The sequence below is a fragment of the Aethalodelphis obliquidens genome, unplaced genomic scaffold (assembly GCF_003676395.1).
Source record: "Aethalodelphis obliquidens isolate GAN/ISIS:26980383/991018 unplaced genomic scaffold, ASM367639v1 scaffold111, whole genome shotgun sequence".
Taxonomy (NCBI): Eukaryota; Metazoa; Chordata; class Mammalia; order Artiodactyla; family Delphinidae; genus Aethalodelphis; species Aethalodelphis obliquidens.
Window position 1 is genome coordinate 1,647,616 of NW_020838055.1, and position 20,378 is coordinate 1,667,993.

Sequence of the window (20,378 nt, forward strand, 5' to 3'; positions counted from 1 at the left end):
TAGGGTGGCCACGACTGTTGGCCACAAACCCTACCCTAGACATACCTCCACGGCATACACTAGCCAACTTGCCATCAGGAGGAAGTGACTGAGGGCTTACAAAAAACAACAGCAACTGACATAAATGCCCCTTTTTGTGGCCAGGTTTCCAGGGCTGCCATATCACATCTTACCTAGGCGGCAAGGAGGGGGCTGTGTTAGAGATGAGTCATGGGCGCCCGTGCAATTAACCAAGAGGGAAGGTTGGCTGGGAGAGGGCAGATCCAGCCCAGAGGAGAAGCAGGGGTCCTTCTGGAGGTGGGAACTCGTCTTTCCTTCCCACAGAGCCTGGCCTACGCTAGTCGACCTTCGGGGGACCGACTCCCACTCAATGGGGATTTGGTTGTAGGGGAATACGGTAGGATTTATCCTGAAGAGAGTAATAAAAAAATGTTTAAAGGTATTCTGATCTGTAGATTCCATGTAATTCCAATCAAAACTCTAGCAAACTTTTTATTTATTTTTATTTTATTCTTTTTTGTATTAGTTTATTTTAAATAAGTAGGCAACAATACAAACACGTACACTTGAATGATGCCTACGTTCTGAAATTTTAAGAGGAACTGACATGAGACGGTCCATCCCTTCCACACTCCTTGAAATACCCATGCACAGGGCCACTAAGGAATGGGTTAGGATGAAGGGAAGGGCATCGTCTCCAGAAAGCCACCCCCCCTCCTCTCCTGGTTTCCACAACACATCATTGTCCTCCTCTGTCACTCTTTACTCTCAGTCACCTTCAGCAAGCTTTAAAAATAGATATTAACAAGCTGATTCTAAAACCTATAAGGAAAGCCAAAGGAACTAAAACAGCCACGATTCTAAATAGGTCTCCTTGGACAGATGGGTAGGAGCATGGGCAGAGAGGAAGGTGGGTGATTCTCCAGCATGGCTGGTGAGGGGTGAGGTCCTGGGGTGCCTGCCTCCAATCCTGCTGGATTTTCCCATTTCCTCAGCCACAACCCCTGGCCCCGCACTGTATCTGGTTAGACAACTGAATCTGCAAAATGACTCAAGGCTCCAGTCAGTAATCAAAAACCTAAGCACAAACCAGAAGAAAACCAAAGAGTCTCTGAGCAGTTACCACAGACCCACCCCCCAGCGCCCAAGTCTGCAGTCACTTGGCAAAAGAGCAATGACCTGGCCTTCATCTCTGTCACCAGAGAGGGCCGCGTGCTGTGCTGGGGGGGGCCAAGGTCCAACAAGACACCCCAGAGCCCAGTGCTAGGGTGACAAGGGTCCCTGCACCACCACTGAGCATCACCAGCCTCTTAGCACAGAGCTGTCGCCTTCTGTGATAACAAGGGAGATGGCAAGGACCCTGCAGGGCTGCTGTGAGGAAGGCGTGAACACACTTTGTAAAGTGTTAAGTCACACGTGCACAGACACACACGCGCCCCTGTGGACTTGAAAAAGCCCCATCTCGTCTGAGATCAGCTCCTGAATAAGAAGGCAGGGATGAGGGGCCTGCACCTGGGGAGGGTTCCAGTCACACTGGTGAAGGAAACAGCAGGCTGTGGCGTCAGGAAGGCCTGCTTCCGAGTGCTGGTCCAGCTTCCTCTGGGGAACACCCCTCCCCACCTGCTGCACCCCCTCAAAGCACAGCCCACTGAGATAAGCTTTCTCAGGGCATCAAGATCTACTCCCCAAAGTGAGCAGGCACCCAGGCTGCTGGCTCAGACAGAGCTTCACACACCAGGGAGAGTCTGGACCTGATTCTGCAGGTGCTGTAGAACCATGTCACCCAAAGTGTTTTCAGAGAAGAGTGAGGGGACATGAGGGTCTGGAATAAAAGGCTGGTGGCTAAGAGTCAGATAGCCAGTGGGGGAAAGGGTGCAGAGAAGGTTCCAACTGTAAGATTGTCCTGTCTGAACAAGGCAGCCATGGGGTGGAGAGGAAGCAACGGGGTAGAGACTGAATGCAGAGTTGGGAGGATGTGGAAGCCAACAGGTACTGGAGGAGAGCGCAGGGCAGAGAGCTGCGTGTGAGGCATTACCTGTGCTTCTCGCCTTCCTCCTCCCCTTCTCTGAGCTGCTTGGTCTTTGGCTCCCCATCTTCCTTGTCCTGCAAAGGAAGGGAGAAAACGAGCTGCTCAAATTAACACTCCTTCCAGGAGCTAGACAGCCTGGCCAGGACCAGCTTCGCATTCCAGTCTCCAAGTGGGGCACATGCCTGCTGCAACCGACGGGGCACAATGCTGGAGCCACAATTCCCACCCCTCAACTCCCTGAGCAGAATTTAAAACCCATGACCCTGGGCTTCCCCAGTGGCGCAGTGGTTGAGAATCTGCCTGCCAATGCAGGGGACACGGGTTCAAGCCCTGGTCCGGGAAGATCCCACGTGCCGCGGAGCAACTAAGCCTGTGCACCACAACTACTGAGCCCACAAACCACAACTGCTGAAGCCCACGCGCCACAACTACTGAGCCCACGCGCCTAGAGCCCGTGCTCAGCAACAAAAGAAGCCACCGCAATGTGAAGCCCGCGCACCGCAACGAAGAGTAGCACCCACTTGCTGCAACTAGAGAAAGCCCAGGCACAGCAACAAGGACCCAATGCAGCCAAAAATAAATAAATAAATTAACAAAACAAAACAAAACCATGATCCCAGCCCAGGCCCAGACCAGGGTGGCCCTCAGAGAACACTAGCAGGAAGAGCTGGAAGGTCTTAGGTGGTGAGAGATGATGCTGGTCAGTGCCGCCGAGGGCCCACGCTGGCAGGCCACCAGCCACCCTCATGTGTCGGGAGAGTCACCAGCAAGCAGAGCAGCACAAAAGCTCAGGTCTCCTGACCGCCACCCCCTGCCTTCCAGGCCAGAGGCCTCTCCAGAAACACCTATTTGGTTCCCTTTAGGAGCAGCATAACTCGAATTAGGACCAGGCTTGTAACAGGTTCACTCCTGCAATGCATTCAGGGGGACGGAGGGAAGGGGAATTAGTTTGAAGTTTCCATGGGAAAAATTTCTAAATGTGGTTATCTTCCTCTTCCCCCTTCCCCACCTCTTTGTAAGTCTAGAGAAGCCATGTTCCTCTCAACCCTGACAGAGTGTGCTTGCTCTCAGGTGCGCCGAGGGCCCAGCAGAAGGACACCCCCATGCTGCTTCCACCTGCAGCAGGAAACACCTTCCTGGGCTTTCTTCCTTACCATGTGACCACTGCAGTTGGATCAGACCTGCCTGCAGACAAACGAACATGGAGGGCGTGCACTGGGTGTGCTCTCGCATGCGCCCACGCCCCCAGTGTCTGTCCTGAGAAAATCTGGGACAGAGCCCTGCCCGGGGTCTCCCTGCGTGCCAGGGCTGGCCCTCCAGAGGGGATCAATGTGCCCCTGATAACTGGCCATGACCTGCCTTTGACTTGCTGGAGCATGTTCCGAGGAGACACTTGGAAGCCCCTGCCATGGGGGACCTGCTGCAATGGAGAAAAGAACATATAAATTGTAAGTAAAATAGCTCCTTGTACCACCTCTCCTAGAGATTTGTTTCTGTCACTGACAACGGCCTCCCCGAGAGTGGCATTTGCATTATGAGTCACTTCCTGCCAGTGCTCATCGTGGAGACCCTGGAAACCACCAGACTGCGCCATTTGTTGGCCACACACCTATGGGCAAGGAGACCACCCAAACCAGGCTCGGAGTCCTGGACGAGAGAAAGGTTTCTGTGATGTGAATAGAGCAAGATGTTCCCCTGGCTCTCTCAACCCAGGGCGGCTCAGTCTCCTGGGGATGAGGCAGCAGGAACCACAACAGCTACATGAGTGAGGTCAACATGGGTCTGTGGGGTAGGTAGGGGGCTTCCTACCTTTCTACTAAGGGGTGGGCAGAATTTGGGTGTTACAGGATGGGGAGACAGGAACAGGAAGGGCACTCCCAGAGGGGAGCAAGCTTGAGCAAAGGCGGGGTGTGGTCTGAAGACACACAGGTGGTTGGAGCAGCAGGCAGGGCGCAGGTGAATTCAGGTAAGGCTGTCAAGGGGTGGGGCCGATCACAGAGGGCTCTGGCCAGTGTTCCAGGGCAACGGGAGCAGAGCTGCTGGAGGAAGGACCAGAGGCCTTTCCCAAGAGCCTGCTGAAGGGCTGGGCAGGGAGGCCCTGGGGCAGAAGCATTTGTTTGGTGATGGCCAAAGAGGTAAGGGGAGCAGGCGTACAAACTCTCAACTGAGAAACATGTTAAGGCTCCCCACATGGCTCCCAGGCTGCATGCACCCCTCCCTGACAAATGCTAGTGATTATGGGAAGCCAGAAGCCAGGACATAGGAACTAAAAGCTCCTTCCTAATTGCCAGCCAGTGGACTCCCTGATGGCCAGAGGTCCTGCAGCAGGGGAAGAAGGTGGCAGACACCTCCCCTTGGTGAGAAAGGACAGAGGTGGAAGAGCAGCAAAGGCTCAGCTTTCCCCCGAAGTGGGCTGATGGGCAAGCCCACAGGAAGGCTTCTTTCCATGAGGGCCCTGTTAACCTGGGCCAGCTGGAGGCAGAGGTTGGGGACTGTGGAAACAGCCTTTGGGAGCAACTCCTTTGCAAACACCATGCACGTTCACAGCCCCTGAGCAAGGGCAAACTCAGCAGCGCAGCTGCCACCACCCTCCTGGGGTCCCGGAGACACTCAAGTGTCTCGGCAAAGGCCAAGTTATTCATTAATGAGAAAACACCCAATGATCTAAATGACATTTTAAAAACATGCCCCGCAGTCCGGTGGGCCGTGCAGACTGCTGAGGTTAAGGAAGACCCCAGCCTGGGAGGTTGTGCAAGAGCAGGGGCTCTAGAATGGTACCCATATGTGCGTGGAGCCGGAGCCGGTGAACAAATGAACAGGCCACATAAGTGCAGGGACGAGGCGCGCTCCAGTCGGCCCACTCAAAGGCAACTCAGGTAGCACGGTGAGCATCTCTGAGCAGGGAAATGGCTTTGGGGCAACCCTGGCCTAGGTCACAAGGCAGGACTTGCACTGCTTGGGACAGTGGTAGGAGGCACTGACCAGTTTCACGGCCCACCCAGCCTGAGAGACTCTAAGGCCCTCAGAACTGGAGGGCTCACAGGACGACCGCCTTCCGAGTCCTCAAATCAACTCATGGGGGAAGCTGGCAAATGACCGCCACGGAAAGGAAAGATTGTCCCAAGGTCACAGCATCTGTCAGTGGTAGCTGGGGTTCTGGATCAAGGTCCTCCTGAACTCTTGCATTTTTGCCAAGGAGACAGGAGAGGCACTTAGTTTCTAAAACCAGCTCTGAACCCAGTCACCTCTCCCATGCTCCCCTCACAGTTCAGATTTGGCCACGTGCATTCAGACCAGTCACAGCCAGCCTGGGCCTAGGTCTAAGCCCTGGAGGACACCCATGGGAGTGCAGGCAGGGCCCGAGGTACACAGCATCCCAGGGAATCTAGAGACGTCTCACCCACCCCCAGACCCTTAAATGTAACTCGCTGCCTAGCCCTGCCTACACACACCCTTCCCCAATCTCCCGCCTTTCTCCCTCCTTCCAACCCCATGTTCTGTCCCACCCTGATAGGTCCCCACCACAGCCAAGCCCACAGCTATTCCCCCCACCCTTGCCTGCCGCCAGCTACCCGCTACACTCTGGAGAACACAGCAGCCTGCTGCACCCTCCTCCTCTTTCTAATCCATCTCCCCTACATCTCTCTCCACCTTATCCATCCACATGGACGGAGGGTGTCCTCTGCTCAAAGCTCTCATTGGTCCCCATACCCTGAGGAACAGCATTCTCCTCAAGGTGCAGCCTCCCAAGGCCTCAGCACTCTCCCTGTAGCCCATCCATACTGGCCTTGTCCAGAATACTCTGACACCGGACCCTCTGTCCCAAATCCTGATCTGTCCGTTCTGACTACCCCGAACAAAGCCCACCCTCTGGCCAGTTCTGGACTCCAGCTCAAAGGCTACCTCCTCAAGGCAGCCTTCTGAGGTTCCCAGGCAACAGGCTCTGTCACTCCTCTGGGCCCAAGACACAAGCCTGTTGTCATTCCTACTCATCATCAGGCCTCTGTGTCCCTTCCAAGTCCCTCTCAGTGTGGGGACGTTTCCTAGAGCTCTTGTAGGCGTAGCCATGAGCCTGGACTACATCACCTTCATTAACTCTGTGCTAACTTAACTACCACTCTCTCCACCAACTCCAGAAGAGCCAAATTCTTAGAACACTGGTGGCTGGAGAGCAGGAAAGCCAAGGCCTGGACTGGGGTCCTCCCCACAGCCCGCCTGCCTGTTACTGGAGGTACCCCACATTTCTGACCCCGGCCCAGGTTTCCACACCTAGGCCCTGCCCCTGCTCTCGCCTCCCTCAGAGCCCACAGGAGGAAGGGGCCTCTGAGGCAGGACTTCAGGGCCTCTCAAAAACAGCTCTGCCCCAAACAGAGCCTGACCGACCTGTTTCATAAAATTAGCATTGTGCAAGATTGGTGTTATTTCTTCTTTAAATATATGACAAGACTTCATCTTGGCCTGAAGTTTTCTTTGTGAGGTTTTAGGTATGGGGCTCATTAGATTTTCTATTTCCTCCTGAGTCAGTCTTATTATATCGTGTCTTTCAAGGAATATCCATTCATACTGAATTTACTGGCATAAAGTCACTTATAATATTCCCTTATTATCCTTTTTTTAAAAATTTATTTATTTATTTTTGGCTGCGTTGGATCTTCGTTGCTGTGCGCGGGCTTTCCCTAGCTGCAGTGAGCAGGGGCTACTATTCGTTACAGTGCGCGGACTTCTCATTGTGGTGGCTTCTCTTGTTGCAGAGCACGGGCTCTAGGCACACAGGCTCAGTAGTTGTGGCACGTGGGCTCAGCAGTTGTGGCTCGTGGGCTCTAGAGCACAGGCTCAGTAGTTGTGGCACACGGGCTTAGTTGCTCCGCAGCATGTGGGATCTTCCCGGACCAGGGCTCGAACCTGTGTCCCCTCCATTGGCAGGTGGATTCTTAACCACTGCACCACCAGGGAAGCCCCCCTTATTATCCTTTTAATGTCTGTAGGATCTGTGGTGATACCCACTGATATTGATAATTTGTGTTTTTTCTCTTTCCTTATTAGACCAGCTGAAGATTTATCAATTTTGGGACATGTCCAGACTTGGTGTTTTTTTTCGTTTTTGTTTTTTTAATTTTTTGGCCATGCCAGGCGGCATGCAGGATCTTAGTTCCCCGACCAGGGATCGAATCCATGCCCCCAGCAGTGGAAGTACGGAGTCTTAACCACTGGAAGTCCCAAGACTTGGTGTTTTAACTCCGTGTTTGCTCCTCAGTCCCCTCTCAGAAGGAGCCCTCACTAGCTGAATGCACCTGCCTCTGGATGGTATACAAAATGGGGGGCGGGGAGATCAATCCATACTTGCTGCCTGAATGTAGGGCGACTACCAGAAGTAGCTCAATTAACCACCAGAAATGTAGAAAAGCAGGGGGAGAAGGGAGGCTGCTGCATCTCCTCCTGCTGACCTCCCCACCCAGGCAAAGACAAGGATCCCTCTTCCCTTGTACCCCTGGACCCCTTTGTGTGCTGGGTCTGCCTTAGACACAAGGATAAAGGAAACAAGAACCCTGCCCACAAGGAGCTCAAGGAGCAGGTTTAGACAATGGTAACTGTGCCAAGAGTGAGGAGGAAAGCTTCATTCAATGTTTTGTATACTTGGAGAATCGGCAAGGAACAGGTGTTGTCAGGGAAGGAGGTTACCTTTCAACTCAACTCTAAATGTCAAATGGGGACTTGCCAAGTGGCTAAAGAAGGCAGAACATTCCTGGGAATGGTACTTGCCTGGCAGACATGAGAGCAGAGCAAGGGCACTGATAAGACCTGTAGGGCAGACCCAGGTGGCTGGCCCACCCAAGACTGCGGGGGTCAGGAGTAGAGGGGGGCTGACAGGGTCTTCCTCCAGTGCTCTGGGTGGGCGGAGGCTGATGCTTGGAAAGGCACTTTAGCAGCCTGGAGAGTGAGTGGTGGGAGGGGACGGAGACTAGAAACCAGGTGAGATGCTCCACTCCCAGCCTGGACCTGTCCCTACCTGTTCTTTGTGCGTGTGCGCTGGGGAGGGTGGTTAAGAGTAACTGAGGGCCAGGTGGGTGCCATCAGGGGCAGATGTGCCGAGGCAGGGGCGCTTGCTTTGAGGGGACAAGGAACAAGCCCCTCCCTCATCCGAAGTGGAGCTGCTGCCTGGGGCTCTCCCTTCCAGAAGAAAAAGAGGCAGGAAAGGGTTAACAGAGAGACACTTCAACCTCTGGTCTAGGTTCCTCCCACCATGAGACCATTACTGAAGCAGCTGGAGAGCCAACAGAAACTCACAGGTACAGAAACACTTTCCAGTGCCCAGGCAAACATGCCTCATTAGCTCTGAGTATGCCTGGGGTACTGTCCATGGAAACAGCCCTTCTGTTCAACAATCAAGAGAACAGGCTCCAAACGCTAGTTCCCTGAGAAGAGGTGAAACTGGCCCCGGTTTGAGCCTTTCCAGTTCCAACTTGGCCCAGGGTGGGGAAAAGTCAAAGAGACATGGGCACAGATGCCAGGAAGTGGGGAGCAGGAAGGCACTAACAATGCTGAGGGCAAACCTGGCAGGTTTCACAGTATCACCCTGCTGCCCATCCTCAGAGCCAGGGCAGCCCCATGTGGGGCAAAGGGACTTCCTGTCGGGTGCAGCTGCAGCCGGAGCTGTGCTCCAAGGGCACTTAGCGGGTAGGGCAGTCACCCAGAGTCTGACTCACCCTGAAGATGCAATGATAAGCCCTGGGCCGAACACCACCACGCCTGGGCACAGAAACTGCATGGCTCTCTACTGCCCAGAGACCAGGGAAGGGGGTGGGGAGGGGAGGTTCCGACAGGCAGCTTGGGCAGCAGGGCCCCTGACTCTGGGCCCTGGCACTCAGTTTGCTGCTAGGATGGCCTGGCCGGTGTGCCCACTGCTCAGTAGGCGGAGAGAACCTTGAAGGCAGACGCTTGTCTTAGCCACCTGTACCCGTGGGCCTGACACCGCCTACAGCAGGCACAGCACAGTGGTTGAGCTCATGGGCTCTGGGTGGGAATGTGTCTGGCAAGCCCGGCTCAATTTCACCTTGCTGTGTGACCTTGGGCAAGCCATTCAATCTGTCTGGCCTGGGTTTCCCCATGTATGAAAACCAGGACTATCATACCAACATCATGGCAATATTACAAGAAAGAAATGACCAGGGAGGAAGGAGGAAGGTCTGTGGCTTGGGTAACAGGACAGCAGACCCTGAGGGGCAGGGAGAATCGGGCCAGGGCAAGAAGGGAAGGGCCGCAGAGAAACCACGAGGCCACAGGCCCAGACTGCTGGCACCTGCAGCGGTCATGGTAAGTTTTCACTTTGTTTTCACCAGGCTTTCTCTGCAATCCCGAGATGGGCAGTATGATAACATCTGCTCCACGAAGACGACGTCAGAAGACATGTCAGACAATCTGTACAGGGGGAACAGGTCTTCTGATTCCCCGTTCAGTGCTTCACCAAGGATCAGAGAGTTCAGAAGGGGAGGGTGGGCCCAGAGCTGAGAGCCACTGCTCTCCTGTGGGTGTGGACATTCCCTAAAGGCTTGTGAGCGGAGAGAACAAAGCGAACAAAGCTCGCAGGGAGTTGAGGGCTGGGAGAACAGAAAGGGAGCGGGAGATAAGGACTGCAGATAAGAGCCGGAACTAGGTCAGTGGCGATGGGATAGAACAAGGGGGTGCCTGAATGCTGCGAGGGGACAGGAAGAAGTCAGGGACGACTGAGGTCCTGACCCTGACTCACTGGGAGAATGAAGGCGCCTTTAACAAAAAAGGTGGCAGTGCTTAGGCGACAAAGAGAAAGGGTGCGGCAGCTTTCAGGATGACCAGGGTTGAGGCCTAATGCCTGGAGTCTGGCGATGGCCGGTGCAGACAATGGCTGAGGCTCCAGTGCCTGTCAAGGTGTCCTCAGCAGCAGAAAATGGGCCCACTCCTCAGGAGAGGCAGGGCCGGCCCCACCACTGATACCCCATCCCGAGGCCCAGGCAACGGCATGCATGGCCTTGCCCCAGATGACTGCTGACGTCCTGCGTGTGGCAGACTAGTGTGGGGAGGTGGCCCCAAGCCAAGTCGGGTCCTATTCTTGCCACAAGTGCAACTGGGGAACCAGTCGTGCTCAAAGGGGGTGGCAGATAACCCCTCCAGCAGACTATTAGTCAACAAATATTGACTGGCTCCCTCTTGCTAGGTACTCCACACTGGCCGAGGAGAAAAAAAGAACAAGTAGGCACCTAGTGTTCACAGACCAGGGTGGGGACTCAGCCTGGGTCCATGCACAGGATTCCAGAGGTCCATGATCCGACACACACACAGGCCAGGTGTGCAAAGGCTCATTTTTCTGGAGTAAGAATCCACAGCTCTTCAGATTCTCAAGGGAGTGACGACCCAGAGGAGGAAAGGGAAGGTGACAACAGCATGGTGGGGAAGGAGGTTCTTTGGGTGGCACTTGAGGTATCTGGGGAGGCTCTCCAAAGGAAGTACAGTACCACCTGTCTTGCATTTTATTATTTTTATCTTTTTAAATTAATTAATTAATTTTTGGCTGCGTTGGGTCTTGCTGCTGCACGCAGGCTTTCTCTAGCTGCGGCAAGCAAGGGCTACTCTTCATTGCGGTGCGGGGGCTTCTCATTGCGGTGGCTTCTCTTGTTGCGGAGCATGGGCTCTAGGTGCGCAGGCTTCAGTAGCTGTGGCACATGGGCTTCAGCAGTTGTGGCTCACGGGCTCTAGAGCACAGGCTCAGTAGTTGTGGCGCACGGGCTTAGTTGCTCCGCGGCACGTGGGATCTTCCCGGACCAGGGCCTGAAGCCGTGTCCCCTGTATTGGCAGGTGGATTCTTAACCACTGTGCCACCAGGGAAGCCCTCTGTCTTCATTTTAAAGGCTGAGTGGGAAGAGGGGCTGAGGGATGGGCAGCAGAGGGAACAACTATCACTGTGAGTGTGCACAGGGTTGCTAGGGCCCTTCCACTGCTCCCACATCCCCTGCAGGAAAGCCTTTGGAAGGTCACACTGAGGGCAGAGCAAAGACCAGTCCCCTCCTTTCCTTCATACACGGTCAGCCTGGACCAGTTCCTTTGGGCAGCCAGGCAAGACTCCCAACTCCCGCCCAGACACCTGTAGGGAGCACTGTGGTTTGCAGGAAGCCAGGCAGCAGGACTGGACAGGCCGGATGGTAGGAAAATCACTCTCCACTGCTTACCAACGGTGAGACTGTGGGCACCTGCAGGACCTCTCCGAGGCTCTTGTTCCCTCCCCTGTTAAAGTGGGGCTGGTGCTATGTCACAGGGTGTTTGAGGATTAAACAAGCTAACTTGGGGTCCACCATCTGGTACAGGACCCCCCATGACACCCATTATGGGAAACAACCTGCTGGCATCCTGGGGTGTTCCGAGTCCTGCCATCCATCAGCAGTGAGCCTAACTCTTGCTGCATCCTCCTGGGGAACCAGATGTTCCCTCTCCTTCCCCCGCCACCACCTGCTTGCCTGACCCCTCAATATCCTTTTCTGATAGTGCTTCTTTATTTTCTGCCAAGTTTCTGTAAATGACAAAATTTAATTTTTAAAATTGAGACTCAAATTAAGAACAACCTGTCTGACTCCTTCAGGGGCCCCAGGCTGGAAGAGCAGATACCACATCTGTGAGGCTTCCCTACAGAAACCTTGTTCTGCACCCACCACAAAACTCCACGGCAGCTGAAAGATGGTTGGTGGGTTACAGCACTTTCCCCTGGCTGTGCGGGCTGAAAGTTACACCCCTTTTTAGCAGAGGGCATTCTTCCCAGGCAGGCCCTCTAATGATAACTGTCCCAGACATTCGATTTTACCTGTAGTTGCCTACAAGTGATTTTGTTTATCACCTGTCTTCCTGCCTAGATTCAAGCTTCAAGAAGCCTGTCCATCACTGTTCCCCAGCACCTGGCACATGACAGCAGGGTAACAATAGCCAATCAATGAATGGACAAGTCGGGGGTAGGCAGGATGCACATGTTAATTCCCCCGTTTACAGATGAGGTTATCCTCCCCAAGTTGGTTGTCTGAGCCTCCAAACAGCACCCGTGCCTCAGGCATCACTAGGCTTGTGATGTTGGACTCTACACTCTTTCCGTCAGTTTGAGGAGACAGACAACTGGAAGCCCACTTCCCTGCCTCTACACACACAGTTCCTTTTTACCAACACATCCGCTTGTTCACCGCTAAGCTGTCTGTTCTATCCTCCCCTCTGACAATTACCCGCGCCTCTGCTTCTTTCCCAGAGAATGAGGGCAAAAATCTCAACCGTGCCCACTCCCTAAGAGAGTGGTAAGAATCAAATCTGACTAGGTTCCATAAAATTAGAAGACTTCCCAATAAAAGGTGAGCTCTGGGGAGGGCTGGACCCAATTGTTATTCAACTCTGATCTACTGTATTTCCTACAACAGCAGTTGTAACAGTATGCCAGGCAATTGATTATTCAATTAATTGAAATAACATTTAAATTAATCAGCATAAAAATTTAATAAGGTCAATACCGCTTTCTCCTTTCACAGATAAAACTGGAGGCCCAATGCTGTTACTATTAAGTAACCCACCCAGAGTCACACTGCTTGGGGTTGCCAGCGCCCAAAGGGTGGCATGGGCCCCATGCCTAAGTGGCTCCCCCACAAAGCCCAGCCCTCTGCTCTGATCCTACTCCCACCCACCTCAAATACACAGGTGGTCTCACTGGCATCCAATGGCACTCAGCATCACATTACAGGGCTGATATCTCTTCCCGGTGACATTTCAGAGAGACATGACCAAACCATCAGGAGCCCCACATACAGACATTTCTGGGCCAGAAACTCCAATCCCAGGAAAGCACCAAAGGAGACAAAAGAGCAATGTATGTAGAGGCATTCACAGCTGTGTTTCTCATAACAGGCAGAAGTGGAGCCAGGAGGGAGATGTGACCTGCTGGACACAGTGAGGCAGGCCAGCTGCTCGCTGAAGTAGCAACCTGATGGGCATCACCGTGAGATAGAATAGGACTATGAGGGGTGTGGAGCCCACACACGTAACCATGAGTGAGACCACGGCAACACCTGACACAGAATGGTCACAGACTTCACAGGCTCACACAGCAGGGCTGTGGGCAGTGCTTCTTCCGTTTCCTTTAATTCTCTTGTCAAAATGACTTAATAACAAAATGATTTAAAAACAAGAGTGACACGAGGAACCCAGCTGCCTGTGGCTCACTGCTTGACTGTACTCACACCATAAACAGACTCTCCTGACCTTCACCTGGCTCAACAGGAAAGCAGGAAACCATGGGTGGCCCTCAGGCCCAACACAGTCCAGTCAATCTTTAATGACCTTTCTCAAGCTTAAAAAAAAAAAAGCAAAAACTAAAAACCCAGCATTGGTGGGGAAAGAAGAGGATAGACTGAGGCCTGCACACACCAGCGTCCCTGTGCGCCCAGGGACACGCCCCGCAGTCACACTACAGGCCGAGGGGCCTCCAATCAGGCCAAACATCTTCTGCTGAATAATCAGTGTGAAAATTTCAGTTAAGAACTTAACTGATGGCAAACGATGAGGTTACCTCCCCTCCCCTCCCCCTGCCCCACCATTTCCCTTTAGTGGAAGGAGGGGGAAAACGTCTCCCCTGCCATAAAGCAGAACTCACAACCACCAGGACTTCTTCACCATGCTAGACTCACAGCTGAAACAAGAGCAAGCGAATCCCAATGGCAAATGATAAGGTCCCTGAAGCTCCCCTGCCCTGGTATGGGACAGCCTCACATGGCACTGCGGGGGGAGCTGGCCTGGAGCCCCCTCCCTATCGCATCACAGGGGACAGCCAGAGTCACCAGGCACGGGGAATGGGGGGCCCAGACGATCAGTTGTGGGGAATGGAAGAGCCACCCGGAAGCTCAGGTCCTGAGGACACGCCGCTGGTGTCTGACCCTCTTCAGATCCGCAGGGCTGAAGAGCACACAGGCCTCCCCCTTGCACCTGAACTCTGGCTGGTGGGCGGGATTCTGAGGCGGAGTCCCGAAGGGAGGTCCCAGGGAGCCTATCTCCTGTGTGTTCACCATCCCTGGATCCAGTGGAAGCAGCAAGCAAGGGTCTGAAAACCCCAGTGAATGGCCCCTGAAATGACACCCTTCCACACGCCCCACACACACCTAAGCACATGTGCCTGTTCACACCGATGCTGGGTGCCCCCAAGTGGTTCCCCAACAGCCACCAACAGGACAACATCAGGGCTCCTGTTACCAACATCACGCGGCTGGCTTATTAAAAGCCTGTGATCGACTAACACGAGCAGCGCTTCTCCACGTGGACAGGTGTCAAAGCAACCCCAGTTCATGCCTGAACAACAGATTTTGGAAACTTAACTGTCTTAGTAGACTTCACACACAGTGAAGTTGATCTTGCTGACATGGCTGCTGCCTGCAGACGTTTAAATAAGCCGCTGAACTCCTCCCAAAGGGCAGGTCTGCTTTTCCTTCAGAAAAATCTCAGCCCAACCAACTCCCAAGTCCATGTGCCTGCCACATTGCTTCATTTCTTCATTCGAATGTTTACAGAGTGCCTCTGGGTCTTGTCATCTGGCAGACAAAAAGGTGACTAAGATGTGATTGCTGTCCTCAGGGACTTGAGGGGCAGGTGAACGGGGAAGCAGACAGGTGAACGGAGAGTCCCCACACAGCGAGGCCGTGAATTCCTGGGTGCTAGGGGAATGCAGAGTGACTAACAGCTGAGGGGAAGACAAAACCTCAGCTCACCTGGAGGAACACTCAAGGCAGAGCGGGCATGGCAGGGAGCGCCGGAGTTACTGGAAGGAGTGGGTGTACTGAGGCTGGACCTTGTGTCCATGGAGAGGGCAGAGACCCCCAAGGTGCACCTGGAGGAGGGACCCAGCATAGGAAGGCCTGCCCCATGGGCTACAGACTTTATCCCATGAGCACTGAGAAGCCAGTGAAAGGACAGGCAAGGAGGTGGCAAAAATGTGCTGAGAGTGTTATTTATAAAGAACATTCAGAAAGGGCCAGAAAGTGCAGGGCTCACTGGTTGAGGCCACTGGAAAAACAAGCCACATATGGGTTCAAAAAGCCACCTCCTTACCCCAAGGATGGCAGATGGCAGCTGCCTCTGAGTCTGTCTGGAGGGATAGACTCTTCCAGCTGCACGGTACCATGCTGTGCTTGCAAAGCTGCCCACACTTCACTCAGGCACACAGGGCCTCTCGTCCCCACAACTACCCTGGGATCAGGCGTTATCATCCCGCCCAAACGACAAGGTTCGTAACAACTAAGGAACTTACTCAACGGTTCACAGCTAATAAAAGGTCAGCATTTAAACTGAAGTTCCTGATTGCATCATGCTTCCAAAACTCAAATAAATAGCCTCAAAGCTTGGGTGTGCTTTCTGCACAGTAGCCAGAGAAGTGTGACCATGTCCATTACCAAGTGAGAAAAGTACCAAAACCATGAACTGTTAGGGCTGCAAAGACCTCAGATATCATCCGGTACAACATGAACTAGATCCAGTGGCCCAGGGAGGGTGTTAGAAATCAAACTGACCACATCAGAATCTTCCACTGTAAGACCCAGGAATCTGAATGTTTCAAGAGCCTGCCCACTCCCAGGTCATGATTCTACCACATGGCCCGATTGAGGAGCTTCTGAGTCAGACCACATCCCTCCTCTCAAAGAGGCTGACCCACGGGAGGAAGTGACCTGTATGATGCCACCCCAAGCTGCCTGAGTGCCTACTGTGGTCACCAGGGTGGGTGGGCTCTGGATCAGAGCAGGCAGGATGAGAAGAAACACAGAAATCTCTCATACAACACAGACGTCCTGAGCGCCACAAGAGACCCAAGTAAAGTACAGGACAAGAAGGGCAAGAGCTAGGGCTAAACTAGACCTCAGGTCTCTGGACTTCAATTTGACTGGTATGTTGTCTATTTTACCATGTTGCCTGGAGCCATGGAGGAAGGTGACTGGAACTTCAATTCCCAAGTCATTCTATGGGCTGCCCAATGCCCACGCCCCTCCCTTACTTGGGAAGGCTCCACGTGGAGCCTCGAGGGAAGAAGAGCCAGCTGCAGCCTATAAAGTGCCCCCCACTCACTGTCCCAGCTGTGGGGAGGCGCCAGCAGCACAGACTTCTCTCTGGCGGCATCGGTAGCAGAGCAAGCTGCAGTGTCTAGTACTTGAGAGCAAGCCATTCTCCTGTGAAATGCTGGGCTTCTTTCTGACTGCGAACCTCCAAGGTAGGCTCTGCTCTCTCTTTTTTCAAAAATGAACAAACAAACCAGTCAGAGTAGATTTCTGTCACTTGCAACTAAGTACCCTAGCTTCATGTGACCACTTACAGCAATAGCCTAACAATAATTATGGGCATCACTTTAAGCATTCCAAGTTTCTTAAATTCCCTGACTCATCTGATCCACAGGGAGACCCTGGATGCAAGCAAGGCAAAGGTTCTGATGCCTAGCTTGCAAATGGAGAAGCTGGGCTCAGGATGTAACGTGTTCTGTGGACTGGGTCCCAGCATTCCCCCAAGTCCAACACAAAGGCCAATGGGTGATGCAGGCAAGCAAAGGTGCTCACCTGGCCTGGGGTTCCTCTCACCGTCCTTCCATCCCAAGCTGGAGCTGAGCTTGAAATGTGCAGGGTCCCAACACTGGCACCCCAGTTCAAAAAGCAAATTCTTTACAAGTCAATTCCCAGGCAAGTCAGCGGTTTACAGAGCAACAAAGTGCGCTGAAGCTCCTAGGAGACTAGAAGCTATTTTAACCTCTGATCAGCTGCTTCTCAGAGTGTCACAGTCTGAGAAGTAAAGGTAAGACAGCTGTGTCCTCGCTGGTGTGATCTCCAAGTGATAAAAATCCTAATTGAACCAAATTTAAACAAGCCAGAATTGGCACATTTATTTGTTGCGGAAAATATCGCTTAAACAAGGTCTTTCGGTCTTCACCTACACATATTTCCTCTGGAAGCAAAGCCTTTTTTTCTTTTTAACCACGTGCTGGGCTGAAAGGTTGAGAAGGCAGAAGCACACAAGGAAGCTGTGCTGTGGAACTACGCTGAGTTCTTGAGCTTCTCAGAGCTGCACTCTCCAAAACTGCAGAGGGGCGTTAAATGAGGGAGCGTATGTGATGTGTGCAGCTCTGTGCTACGGCGGCCGATCAGTAGGTGCCAACACGGTGATGACCGACGGCGGGGCCGGATGCTCTCACCTGCACCGTCCGAGTGAGGCCCCGAAATTCTACCGCCCAAGTGAGGCCTGCTCCCCCCACCCCATCCCTGAAAGGGGTCATATGACAGATCCCCACACGCATGCCTCTCCCCTCCCCTCACTTCATCTAGAGGAGGACTGATCCCTCGCCCTTGAGCTGACCTCACTTTAGAAGGGCAGATCCATCACGTGTGCAGAGGACATGAGTCCAGGTCAGGAAAGCTAGTCACAGTGGGAGGGTGAACTGAGGCAGGAGCTTCTCCTCAAAGTCAGACACCTCCACACGTGCCAGTTGTGCTCCAGCCCCTCGCCTTCTCCCAGGCCTCCAGACTGCCTTCCACTCAATCCCTGCTCAAGTGTTTTCTCAGCACCTCTGCTGGGTCAGTTATGCTGCCTGGGGCACAAAGGCAACCAATAAGACACAGCGGGGAAAGCAATTCACTGGGAAAGCAAATCCTGGGCTCAGGACTCCCTCCTCCATGCAGCCCACACCCTGCTGCAAGCCCTCCCTCCAGGAGGCTCACAGCTCTCTCAGACACCCCTCCCGTCCCTCCGCAATGCACAGCAGTACGCAGTATTATAACTGGTGTGCGCGGGTCTGTCACCCCACTGGGCCCAGCCTCACTGATATCGGTCCCCAAGCTCTTCACAAGCCCAGCACACAGCCGGCGCTCCTCAGTAAGAGTAAGGACAGCGGTTGCAAAGAAGGGCTTGGAAACTTACGCCTCGCCCCAAAGAGCCCAGGCCTCAAGCCCCACTCTCTAAGGACTCATGGACTGCTGGACCCGGGTCAGGAAAGTCCTGCTCTCACCAAAGGACTGCCTCTCCCAGCTATCAAACACACAGGTGCTTCTTCTTTAGGATTCAAACTGCCCTGCCAGAACTGGAGTGTGGCCCTGCCCTGAACACAGGGTGTGGGGGGAGAGGGAGTGCCATCCTTGAAAGGACAAATGTTTTCTGCTCCAGCCATTCACATTTTCTCTAGACAGAGCAGCTCTTGAGAGCCCTGAATCAAAACAGCCCTGGAGTGTGGATTTTACTGGCCACGGGGCCTCATTACCACAGCAACTGTTTTTCCTCTTGGAATTCTTTCAAGAGTACAAGCTGTTGCTTCCCTCAAAAACAAAACCGGGGAGAAGCCAGGGCACCGAGGAGTAAGGGAAGGCCCTGAAAGAAGGAGGGCCAGACGTGACCAAGCCACAGCAAGCTCTGCCTTGAGGTCTCCCAGATCTCTGCAATGGCTTAGCAACTAGAAATGGCGAGTCCCTCCCAGCTGTTTAGGGTTGTATGTGTTGGGGGGTGGAGAGGAGACAGTGTTGAGGGTGTGGGGTATGGTTCATGTGTGTGTTTTGGGGAGTTATAGGATGTGTAGAGGTGTGGGATGGAGGTACTGAGGGTTGAGAATGCAGTGGGAGTGGGTGTAGTCTGGCGGGTTGCTGTGTGGGGTACGTGGGGAGGGGTTGGGGAAGTGTGAGGAGGTGTGGGATACGATGATGTAAGGGAGTGAGCGGGGGTTGGAGGGTGTGTGTGTGGGGGGTGCTTCCCTGGTGGCACCGTGGTTAAGAATCCGCCTGCCAATGCAGGGGACACGGGTTCGAGCCCTGGTCCTGGAAGATCCCACGTGCCGCGGAGCAACTAAGCCCATGAGCCACAACTACTGAAGCCCGCAAGCCTAGAGCCCGTGCTCTGCAACAAGAGAAGCCACCACAATGAGAAGCCTGCACACCACAACGAAGAGTAGCCCCTGCTCACCACAACTAGAGAAAGACAGCACAGAGCAATGAAGACCCAATGCAGCCAAAAACAAATAAGTTAAAAAAAAAAAACGAACACGGGGGAAAGTTCGGGAGGGATAAATGGGGAGATTGGGATTGACAAATACACGTTAATATATATAAAATAGGTAACTAAGAAGAATGTACTGTATAGCACAGGGAACTCTACTCAATACTCTGTAATGGCCTACCTGGGAAAAGAATCTAAAAAAGAGTGGACACATGTATATGTATAACTGATCAGTTATATGTATAACTGATTCACTTTGCTGTACACCTGAAACTAACACATCATTGTAAATCAATTATACTCCAATAAAAATTTTAAAAATAATAACAAAGAACACAAATTGCATTTCAATTCTGTATTACAATACTTAGTACTATGGAGCAACCACATCCCGGTCCAAGTGTTAGCAGGAGCGAATTTAAAACATACAGCCCGAGTTTGAAACAGCTGACCTAGAAGCAATTGTTCGAGGCAACTCATATTTCTAGTCAGAACACCCTAGTCAGTTGGTCCAGAACATGGAGAGAGTGGATGGCAAGTCCAAGCAGCTTTGGGGAGCCAGGCTCAGCAGGTCCCTGCCCTCTGTGTGAGTCCGTGGTCTGGTGCACAAAGCCAAGGGGCTCAGAGTCATGGGACAAAGAACACCCAGGACAACTGCCAATGGCATGAAATATCTAAATACTTTGTTAAAATAAGTTTGAGTTGTCCCTGCCCCAAGGAGCTGCCTGTCTACAGAGGGGCTGGCATGAACTGGGACTCAGTAACATTCAAAACAAAAAAAAATTAGTTACTACTATTATTATTATAGTAACTACAACTATTATCAAGATGTGGGAGGTTAGCAGTATGGCTTATCAAGGACGCTGCATGCCTGCCAACCATTCACAAGGAAACAGTCTTCTTTCTAAAAAAACAAATGCCAAATAATAAGTAGTGCTGAGTCACTGATATCCATATGGGGGAAAAATCTTGACCTCTATCTCACACCATGTAAAAATAAATAAATTCCAGATGGACTGGCAATCTAAAGGTGAAAGGTAAAACAGTAAAACTTCTAGAATATAACATCAGAGAATATCATCATGACCCAGAGTATGCAACCATATTCTTAAATAGGCCATAGAAGGTATTAGGGGGAAAAATGGATAAACTGGCCTACATTAAATGAAGAACTTCTGTTCATCAAAGAATGCAATTAAAAGCAAGAAAAGTGAAGGCCCAGAGGCGGTAGAAGAGACAGTTGCAGCACCATATAGAACAAAGGACTCACCCAGGATTGGAATAAAGAACTCCTAAAAATCAAGAGGAAAAAGTATCAGGCAATCCAATAAAAGGCCTGAACAGGTACTTCATATAA

The 20,378-nt window shown here is 52.6% G+C and overlaps 1 protein-coding gene across 4 annotated transcripts in view; it reads right to left on the reverse strand.

The window, feature by feature from the left end:
* The window catches only part of CCDC12 (coiled-coil domain containing 12), a 64,784-nt gene that overhangs the window by 30,123 nt on the left and 14,283 nt on the right, over window positions 1–20,378 (reverse strand). For all 4 annotated transcript variants that reach the window (XR_003430822.1, XM_027096965.1, XM_027096967.1 and 1 more), the window contains exon 2: window positions 2,036–2,103. Coding sequence is in view for 3 of the 4 variants with exons in the window: in XM_027096965.1 (XP_026952766.1) it covers window positions 2,036–2,103 (68 nt within the window). In the remaining variant the exon portion in view is untranslated. The remainder of the gene's footprint in view (window positions 1–2,035; window positions 2,104–20,378) is intronic.